Source organism: Electrophorus electricus, chromosome 24 (assembly GCF_013358815.1).
Source record: "Electrophorus electricus isolate fEleEle1 chromosome 24, fEleEle1.pri, whole genome shotgun sequence".
In the NCBI taxonomy this organism is placed as follows: Eukaryota; Metazoa; Chordata; class Actinopteri; order Gymnotiformes; family Gymnotidae; genus Electrophorus; species Electrophorus electricus.
This window is the reverse complement of record NC_049558.1, coordinates 3,421,473-3,432,144: the sequence shown is the minus strand read 5'-3', so window position 1 is coordinate 3,432,144 and position 10,672 is coordinate 3,421,473. Positions and strand designations below refer to the sequence as shown.

The 10,672-nt window shown below is 45.1% G+C and overlaps 1 protein-coding gene across 2 annotated transcripts; it reads right to left on the bottom strand.

Moving 5' to 3' along the window:
• Positions 1–832: 832 nt before the first annotated feature.
• Positions 833–10,407, bottom strand: ano11 (anoctamin 11). 2 transcript variants are annotated; one of them, XM_027014505.2, is made up of 23 exons: positions 10,037–10,405; positions 9,397–9,514; positions 8,900–9,099; positions 8,690–8,797; positions 8,398–8,534; positions 8,246–8,303; positions 8,036–8,146; positions 7,781–7,946; positions 7,579–7,669; positions 6,720–6,816; positions 6,454–6,597; positions 6,089–6,226; positions 5,893–5,991; positions 5,650–5,752; positions 5,198–5,309; positions 4,842–4,896; positions 4,616–4,713; positions 3,893–4,029; positions 3,540–3,745; positions 3,201–3,343; positions 2,655–2,745; positions 2,258–2,389; positions 833–1,439 (listed from the first exon to the last, which is right to left on the bottom strand). In XM_027014505.2, exons 1-23 carry the CDS (start codon positions 10,166–10,168, stop codon positions 1,416–1,418), a joined length of 2,700 nt encoding a protein of 899 aa, XP_026870306.2. In that variant the 5' UTR covers positions 10,169–10,405; the 3' UTR covers positions 833–1,415. The 2 variants fall into 2 exon arrangements, with proteins under 2 accessions (XP_026870306.2, XP_026870305.2); XM_027014504.2 differs by lacking the exon at positions 833–1,439 and adding an exon at positions 2,019–2,117 and having other exon boundaries at positions 10,037–10,407.
• Between the last annotated feature and the right edge of the window lie 265 nt (positions 10,408–10,672).

Genomic DNA, 10,672 nt, shown 5'->3' with positions numbered 1-10,672 from the left:
CAAAGCATATAACTTGACAAAAATCCCAAGGTGACAGCTGAATACTAACAGGATGTCATGAGAGAAGCGCTGTCTTTTTGTCCAGCGTGTTTGTCCTGCTTCTGTGGTTGTAAGGAAGCGCACGGAGACGGTTATTAGCATGGCATGATGGCTGCTGTCCACGTTGCATACTTCAGCTCCACAACATGTACTAACGCACACTTCCTTCAGGCTGCAGAGGAGAGGAACGCAGGGCAATCACAACAATCAAAAATGAAGCCTCAGCAGGAATAGCAAGGGGAGGGGAGAGAGAGAGTGAGTGTGAAAGGGAGAGTTACAGAGCTTCAGGGCAGAAAGGTTTTTTTCCTTCTTTTTTCTAGAAATCATTAACAGGACACCTGTCTGCAGCTGAATTCCAATAAATCAGGGTGGTTTCATTGCATTTCTGAGTCCTGATTTAATTCTGCCCTCACGCTTCCTTCAGGTAAATGGGAGCCCAGCAGGCAGGTGATACTGCTGTTTGTCTAACAAAGCGGTGCTCCGATGTTTGATTTAATTATGTGCAATCTGAGAAGGAGAGATCAAGGCAAAGAGTAAGGCTGGAAAGTGGGTCAGAAGCTGTGTGCTCTCGGGGATGTGTTAACAGGAGGGTAAGGTTCCAGCACCTCTGCCAACTGGCATGTGATCCCGGTTCTGTAACACAGTGCTTAAAATGAGCCCTGTCTCATTCAGCCCTCAAACTTGCTCAAACATATTTTAGCGCAATACCTCCTGTTGGAGAAGGCTGTCCAGCCCAAAATTGAATTCTTTATCCCTAGCATGTGAACGCTAGAACTAACATTGTTACACAGGCTTTAACATTCATCAAACCAACTTTATTTCAAAACATAATTAGAATGGCAAGACTTTTTGGATGAACATGAGCAAATGTGTAGATATATTACAGAGGCAGTTCATACAACAGCACATGAGGAGTGAGCTCATAACACATCACCATTTTACATGTACCCTGTAATTAGTACAAATATAAGATAAATCTCTCACTTCTTTATATCAGAACTTTATCACAGGGTGATGGATCAGAGGGTGGAAAGTGGTTAATAAATCTATACTCATGACCCAAAATTACTGCAAATAAATAGCCTCTTTAGGAAGCATTATAGCGTCGGAATTTTGTTTGGCATCACATGTGCACCAAATACAAACCTCTAAATTGACATCCACACATATGCATGCTCTCCCTAAAACATGTATATACTCACCGACCAAGCGAAAACACACCCACCCCCCCACCCCCCAAAAAAACCTCACACAGTCCAGGTATTTTTCCTATATGCTAAGGTGTCCTTTCTGAATTTGTGTTCAGAGGTTGTGTTGAGAGGCTGTCTTTATGAGTGCACCCTCTGCTGGAGACATTCTGGCACTGCAGGATAGCCTCAAGCAGCCAGACGAGTCGCTTGCTTCAAAGACCAGAACAGATGGAGAATGGACAAAAACAGAAAAGAAATGTGAAAAACAGGGAAAAATGGAGGGAACATTTTCAGGCTAAGAGAAAGTTAATATTGATCAGATGTTTCTACTCAGATACATTTTCCTTTTTCCAAAGTGTGACGCAAGATCTGTAGTCATGAAATAAATTGTGACACTCCTGGAGAATCAATTTTTCTAATGGAACTGAACTGGAACTGATTAGGTTAATTTAATGAAAGTGTCACAGGAAATGGCCCAGATAATTCTAAAAGTAATATTCCCTTCACTAGTGCCAAAGGGGCTTCCAAAATGTATATATTTAATGAAATGTTGTATGAAATTAATTTGGTTAACAAGAAATTTAGGAGAACGCCAAGATAAATAAATAAAAGCCCATGCTACATTTCCAAGGGAGGTTTAATTTCATTTCATTGAGTGGAAAGCTTTTACACGTGTGTGTGTGCGTGCGTGTGTGTGTGTGTGTGTGTGTGTGTGTGTGTGTGTGTGTGTGTGTGCGCGCGTGTGTGTGTGTGTGTATGAGGACAATCACTGCACACTTACTGGAATCTGCAGTGTCTCACTGCTCCACCTAAATGACAGCATCTGAGCATTGACCTCATCAACATCTAGTTGGTCTCTTACAGGTTATCAACATGGAATGAGCAAACCTGATATGATAATGACACAAATAAACTCTCACAATAGAAAGGCTGTTCAGAAGGCTCTATGTGTGTGTGTGTGTTGGGCAGGGGGCGGGGGGTGGGGGGTTTGGGGCGTCGCTGTGTCATCTGACCCGGGCGCCACTCACCAGCAGGGCCTCCTGGTTGTCTGCCAAAGCTTGCTTGGCCAGATAGCGCTCGCGCTTGATCTTAACCTCCAGAGACTCGGGAATGTCAGGAACCATCCAGTCAATTGCACGCAGCACAAAGAACACCACATGCTTTAAAAAAAAAATTGATGCATTTTAAGATTTTTTTCCCCCCAAATTTCATCTCATTTCAATTCATTCAAAAAGTTTACCTAGGTGATAAAAAGAGGTCAATCAAAAATCTAAATAACTACAATTCTAGGTTTGGAAAGGGTTTCTTTAGTTGCAGGTAACTATGCAGGTTACAACTAAGGAATCATGTCTGGAAATGGTAAAAATGTAGTGATAGCCTGCATACTGTGCATCTCACTGTATGAGGGAGCTGCTGAGCGGTTACCTCAAATGCAATGATGAAGCCAAGTCTGACTGCAAGAAGTTCCCAGTACACCAGCGTGTAGTTCCCATTTTCATCACGAAAAGCTTTATACCTGTTTCAGTATACAATCACACCAGAGAAACTACTAGAGAAAGAGCCACTCCTTAATGTTTAGTGCTCTGACTTTCATGGTGAAAGTAAGCGCACCCTCTACTGGCAAAAACACCACAGTAGTAGTGTCACACTAGTGACAGAAAACTGGGTGTGCATATTATAAACACACATCTAACAGACTTGTTCCAGCTTACCCCTAATGTCTAAGGAAATTGTACTTTCTCTGATACCGAATTTCTCTGATGCCTATTTGTTTGAAAATTGTTCTGTACTTCAAACATCATAGAATAGGGTGATACACTGGCCAAATGTAAAAGAGTATAAAATAAAAATTCTCCACTAGAAAAGAAAAGTCACATGATCATATAACATGATCATATAATATTTATTTTTCTATTTTCTCTTTTAATTAAGAAGCTTATAACACTGAAACATTGGCTATTACCAAATTACCTGCACACGCCATGGCTGGAGTAGTTATAGCTGGGTGGAGCATAGGCCAATGTGAAGTTGACATAGCCATTCAAGTCATTATCAAACTTATACTTGTATAGCAGACGAGGCAGGAAGTCGGATGTAAATGCGATGAGGAAAGCCTAGTAAACAACAAAACAACAACACACAACCCATCCTCGAGATTTCCAAAACACAAACTACTTGTATTCCAAAACAAACTTGTATATTATTACTAGTGTCCTTGTAGATAGAGTACATATAGATGATAAATGAATAAATGGTTAGCACTGAGACAATGCATGAGAATAGGCTGTGGCGAGGTCTGCGGTCCCTCACGTTCACGATGACGGACACGTGCGAAAGAGCTTCCAGGATGATGAACCACACGCCAATGTTCTGGGCACGCTCCGCCACGGGCCTCCGGTACTCGCACACGAATTTGTGAGCGTCCAGCCGCACCTCGGCCCAGTTGTTGAGCAGGGCGAAGAGCGGGGCCAGCGGGAACGCTGCCACGAAGATGGTGATGAAGCCAAACTGCAGCACTGCGAAGACAACGCGCCAATCAGACCTCGCTTGGTGAATGAAGAGAGGCAGCCGTCAAGGGCATCAGCAACAAAAGCAGGGCCAGGCACCGTTCGATTAAATACTTTGGCTAATCTGCTGGTCAGTCCTGAGCGAGTGCGACTTACCGATCTCCAGGTATTCGTCAAACAGGCCCTCGCATTCGATCAGCTCATAGTCCTGCTCCCAGGGTTGTGGCTCCTGACCACTCTGAGACTTCTTCACGGATGCGAGACTTTGCTTCTGTCTCCATGCCTTTACTTTACTGTCACATACGAGCACATACGCACACCACAGTTGGAGCAGAGGAGGATACGATACTCGTAGTGCTAAAAAACTATCTAGAAAGAGGTCATCCTTTTATCCAGGTGCTGAATCAGTTTCTCTCTAGAAATGGGTAAACACTATTCCTGGCTTACTTGTAGCAAACAGCCTGCCTGGTGGATGATACCACCCACACAAGTGCATATGTTGTTTTACAATTATGAATATCATGCAATCACTGTCCCTCTTCCTCTGTCACACCCCTGCCCACCACACACACACCCACTCACAACCACACACCTATGGACACTTTCACGGTCACACTGCAAAGATCAGCAGTTGCTGAGCTATTTCAGCTGGCGTGATAACAGTGGTAGAGCTGCCGCATAGAGCCATAATGCAACACTCTGCTTTCTGCTGCTGACTCAATGGCAGAACATGGCTGGATGCATTGTACTATATAGTCTTATACAACAACAAAGACCATAACCACTAAAAAAAGAATAGTGCAATTTAGCAAAGTGGCTTTAACTTGCACTGGACACTGGAAATTCTGTCCAGATAGAGACAAGTTTTAAGGAACGTACGGTATGACAAACTCCTGAACATTGTTGATGAGCTGTTTTCCCATCATGATGATGAAGAGCTGTTCAGCTAGCTCAATCAGACAGCCCCCTGGACCGCACTGAAACCCACCCACACAACAAGAGGAATCCATGACCACACACGCAGTGACACCAAATGACCAGATCAAACAGAAATGAACAGCACAGCTAACATAAGAACAGAAGCCGACCAGCGCACGGAACTCACATCCTCGTTCCTCATCCCAAACAGAGTGCCATAATGACCGGGGTAGCCGACGAACCTACAGTGGGGAAAGAACAGCACAGCGTTTTAGGAAGTAGAATCCACGCGAAAGGTAAGACCCATAGGAAAGAGCCATGGAAGACACCCTTATCACTGTCCACAGTGGCTCTTTAATATTAAGATTTTTTAAATTTAGTTATTCACCTTAAGACTTTATACTCATAAGTGAACTCTTAGGAATTCCAAAGAAAGGCATTTAGCTCTATGAGTGAGGAAGCAGTGTGCAAATCAGGAACACACACAGCCTGGTGTTATAAGAGTTCATCATCTAAAACCTAACATGCTGAATATCTGGTTACCTTCCCTTGAAGAAGGCCACATAGAATGGGGAGGAGTAGAAGTTGACAAACTGGAAGATGAACACCTTAAACGTGAACGCATCCTCATACTGTGTCTGTGTCCTGTGCATCTCTGTAAAACCGAATTTCACTTATTAGTGCTAAACCTATTCAAATTAAAGTGGTCGTGGAAACAGCATTATGTTGTACAACTATGTCTAAAAACAATACAATTATATAATGTCACAACCTGTGAAACCTACAATTATAAGTGTAAAGCTTTTCATCATTGAGTCCTTGCCAAACTTAATGGTTTATTGATTTTCATTCTCACCCTTCAGTTTGAGCTCACAGCATCAGTCTCCCTGAGGCAGAATGGGTGAGTTTAGGTAAACTACCTGGAGGTCCTGTCACTGCCTACTGAGCAGAAAGTGCTGTTTTACGGTCCTGAGTGCCTGCAGTAGAACGCTTACCCCATTTAGTAAGCTGTTCAGCCAAGGCTGTATACACCTGCCCCATCAGCAAGATCAGAGCCAGGTTTACCATACTGCTGGAGATGTTGGCAATGTTCCCAGCCTAAGACACACACACACACACACACACACACACACAAAGAGAATTTAAGGTATTTGCAGGTGCTGGCATTGATGAAGTGCTGAAGTATATGAGAAGAGTTATCTTAATTAACAACGTGGCTCCATTTAACAAGCACCCACCTGAGTGCGCAGCACTGAACTCCCTGTCTCATACATCATGACACTCACTATGCTCCGGTAGATGATGACAGTGACCAGGAAGATGATCACCACAGACAGCTGCAGAGGCACAGGGGAGGGGGTGGGACAGTGAGCCGGAGCCGCAGACGCGATCACAGCGCCGACGAGCTTAGGAGGAACAGCACCTGGACCTCACCATTACGATGATCACCATAGAGCCCGTCAGCATGCGTGACAGCCGTGCCTTCTCTGGGAAATAGGGCTCCTTCACCCCCGTCACGGGGTTCTCCTCCATCGCAGGAGCCATAGCCGCAAATTCTGGCCGCGGCGGCTCCTGGTGGGGGGAGAGAAGAAATATTCTTTTAGTTGTAAGATTTTTTTTTTTTTTTTGAAATTTCATTATTAGCCTTAAGACATTTTATTTAGTATGAATTGCATAATAAAGCCTATGAATTAATATTAATATGGAAGGCGCTTAGGTTTGTGAGTGAGGGAGAGGCGTGCAGTGCCACCGGCGAGTCCAGAAGAACGCAAGCGTAAGCGTGTGCGTTTCTGCCACACCTCCTCCTCGTGGAAGTCCATGCAGTCCCAGTGGTGAGCCAGAGTGGCGTTCTTGCGCTTCCAGTACTCCAGAAAGGTGACAGCCCAGAAGGACATGAAGACGCTGAAGAATACTGTACCAGGGTGATCAAACAGGTAGCCCACCTGGAGCCGGAGAGGAGGAGAAAGGGAAGTATAATTAGTGCACAAAATACCAAAAGAGAAAGTAGAAAAAGAAACATGAGACAATACGAGTTCGGCTGTATGCACAGCTGTAGGCAGTGTACCTTGGCCATAGGGCAAATGTCTGATATGTTCCATGGCTTGCAGGTTTCACAGAGAGGACACATAAGATAGTGGCCTCCACTTTCACATATTTCTCTCCTATAAAGAGCAAGAACATAATAAATAGATGATCAATGCACATCAAACTGCCAGGCATGAGAAATGAACATAGTTCTGATGAAACAGCTGCAAGCTAAATTTGGATAAGGGTGTAGTATCATGAGAAATGTTTAAAATGCCCTCACACACTGTCTAAGACATTACATGGGAATGACATAAGGCTCTCTCTGCTGGATGGAATACATTAGTTTCCTCTGGAGATCAATAGCGTTAAAAGGCCGAACACATAAACACATAAAGAGCAGCATTCAAGGACCATGCAAACAGCAGTCAGTGACTTTCACTTCCTTCTGGTTAAGGCATTTTGCACCGTTTGCTACCACTAGAGTGCAATTCCTTATAAAACCATCAGCAGCCCCATCCCAAAGTAGGTTTGGTCAGTTGTTGCCATGGAAACAGATTAAAGGGACAATATTCACACTGACACTACACTGTCTGCTGCAGTAGCCTGGCAGAACATAAGAACATTATATATATATATATATATATATATATATATATATATATATATATATATATATATATATATATATATATATGAGTATAACCGGAAAAGAGGTCTCTCTCACACTCACACATGCATACACACAAACACAAAGAAGGAGGGAGAGAGAGAGAGAGAGAGAGAGAGAGAGAGAGAGAGAGAGAGAGAGAGGAGAGAGATGGATGGATGGATGGATGGAGCTCAGTGCAAGTTTGCTGTGAGCCCAGGGCATCAGTGAGAGACTGTGAGATACTGACGCTGGAGTGTTGGAGCCCATTGTCATGATGCCTGACACAAACACAAATGTCCCAACTATCGCTGCAGGAAGGAGCCAAGCTGTGTAAAAGCCTACACGAACCAAACAGAAAAGTACAGCACATGAAACTTGTTGTTTTAAAAATGTCTCATGTTTCTGTCTTTCATAAAGGTTTGGCTTATTATTTTTAAGGGTTTACTCACCAAGCCATGCGAAGTACAGTGCAATTTTCTCCCCAAAGTACTCACGGATGTGATCCAGGGGTTGGTACTTGTACCATTTGGACCAGCGAGCCCAGTAGTGATACAGAACCTGCCTCCTATTTAACTGATCTGGAGGAATTTCACATGCTGGTAGCTCAAAGGGACCCTGTGCCATAAAAAACATTACCCGCTATAAAGGTGCAGTGGTACAGGGGTGCAGCTGACCATGGTCCCTCTGCCAGGCTAGTCACTCACGTCATGAAGAGGAAATGCAGCTTTGAATGCCCCTTCCTTCAGCAGTCGAGCCACTCCGACCTCTGCCCTCTTCCGTTTGCCATACACAGTCCTCGCCAGGATCTCATACACCTATACAGATTATAACAAGTGTATAATACTCTTTTATTTAGTCCTTGCCCAAAACATTTTAATGCTTGTACCAATAATAAAAAAAAAAAGTCCACTCACAATGCGGTGCCTCTGTGTATCAGTGAAATAATTCTCATGGTCACCACAGCCCAGAAATCTTACAAAAGGAGAAGTTTAGGAAACAGCATTAGGCAAAGTTTCAAATTTTGAAAAGGGCAAACGACTGTCCATTCATGGAAGCGGGCCCTTACTTTTCCATCTTGGATTTTCGGAAGGCACAGGTGTAGTAGTCCACCGGCCTGTTGGGCACTGTCTCTGCCAAGACGTTTGGCACATAGAACTTCTGGAGAATCTGAGCCGAGGTGTTAAAGTCCGGATGAGGCTGTGCCTATCGGGAAACAATTTAATTAGGTCATTTTCCAACTTCATATTGGAAAAATATCCATTTCCTCCAAGACAATTGGGATGCAGTTCGAGATTCTGCGCAGGGCCTTTGGCACCATAGCACAGGAGAAGAAGCTAGCATTGGCAGGAGCAGCTGACCTGCAGCGGAGCTCTTAAGCTTAACTCTTCTGCATAGAACACCAGCACTTCCCAGGGAGCACTGAGCTTCAGGTAGTGTATTGTCTTTTTTGCACTGCATGATTCCTCCTGGCGGTACAAATAAGACAAATGACAGTAAGCACACATCCTATCAGGTCTCTGAGCAGTGCAGAGCTGTGAAGGGCAAGACAGCAGGACGAATGGATGCACCTTTTCTAACAGCAGCCCCGCAATCTGCAGGTTGTTGATGAATCTGTCCCTCCAGCGGGCCAGCTGGGCTTTCCTCCTTTCGGATCTGCTCTCCTCCTGAACACCCTGCTCCGGCTCCCCCAGCTCCTCCCTCTCCCTCTGGCCTTTCCCATGGGCTTTCCGCTTCCTGTGTGACTTCACCTCCCACACCAGCACATAATCTGGCGAATAGCCAAAATCAGGGTGAGCGACACAGCCCATTCAGTCATACTCCCGCAGCACCCGCGGTGCAGGAACACACTTCAAACACATCACTGCTTTTGGTTGCACCTTGCAGCACTGTGTCATGGCTGGTGTCGCAACTGGCTGTTTTAACTAAGAGGAGTAGAGGAATGTGCACCTCGCTCCCACTGCTCTGGCTCATGAAGCCGTTTCCCAAACGGTGCACACCAAATTAAGAAAGAAACAAGAGTAAATAAGTAAAAGAGGAAATAGCTTAGACATCATGGAGCTTTCACCTATCTTAGTCCGGCCGTCTCTGAAGTAGCTGCCCAGGAAACGGGCTCTTGGGTTGGGAGTCTTCTCGCAGTGAACACAGAGAGGATCGTCCTCCTCTTCTCCAGCTACTGCATTCAGCTGATTTTACATCACAGGCAGAGTTGGTGAATGAGCAGTTCAGTGCAAATACGATTGTGTAATCACTGCGTAACTTCAGAAAATGAACCCATAGCGCACAACAGGTCTGTGTGTGTGTTTTGTGAAACCTTCCTGTGGGACTTATTCGAACATGCATTTTCAGAAACCAGCCGATATCAGAATGGATCGGACCGTGTGAAACAGATCCGAGACATCGGATACAAAAGGACAAGTGTGGTACTGTGTCTACTTAAAGGAAATCTAATAAATGGCACTGGCTGGAGTAATTAGACAGAGACTTCAGCAAAGGCTGAGTTACTCCACATTGATTGCACTGATTGGCTTAATGCAACACAGGGGAAAGATGCCTTGAGAAGAACAACATAATAGTCCAAGAGTAATTTGTCCAAGTAGAACCACTTACTAGCAGGAAATGTAACAGTTCTAAAAACTGACCATGAGCAGCAGGCAGTATATTTAAAATGTCTGGAAACAAATGAACCATTAACACAAGCCACTCACATATCTTGGAGGGATGAAACCTCCATTCTGCAGACTGCCATAACAGTCAGCGCCGCGGGGCTCCCCAGTGTAGTCCAGGTCCAGCAGGACTTCACGGTCCTGCAGCGGTTCTGAGCCCTTCTTCCTCAGCATGAGGCGCAAGTGGACGGGCTCAGCGGGTCAGGACCAGAAACGCAGGCTCCCCGAAGCCCCTGAAGCCCCCCCAACACACAGCCAGGACGCAAGCCTACGGAGCTGGTCTCACATTCCACCGCAGGCTCTCAAACGGAACGGGCCTTTGACGAATTACGCATGGGAGATGAAGTGATGGGCAAAGTGTGCTAATGCAGGAGGAGAAAATGCACTAAGTGCCAGAGTGAAAGGAGGGGAGGAGAAGGAGGGGTGCGCAGCAGGCTCCGCCCCTTCTCTCTCCCGCACTGCATCCCTCCGACTCTCCAGCTCACCACACAGACAACAGCCATGAGCTACCGTAACACTCCTATAAGAGGAGCCTTTCGTCATGCCATCAACAGGAGATGATGCAGACACGCATGCAGCCCTTGCATAGGCATGGTTTTATTAGCTGGAGTGTAAAATGCCACACCGTAACTCTATTGCCAACATGTTGCACTGCACAGCAGAGCATGTGACTTTGAA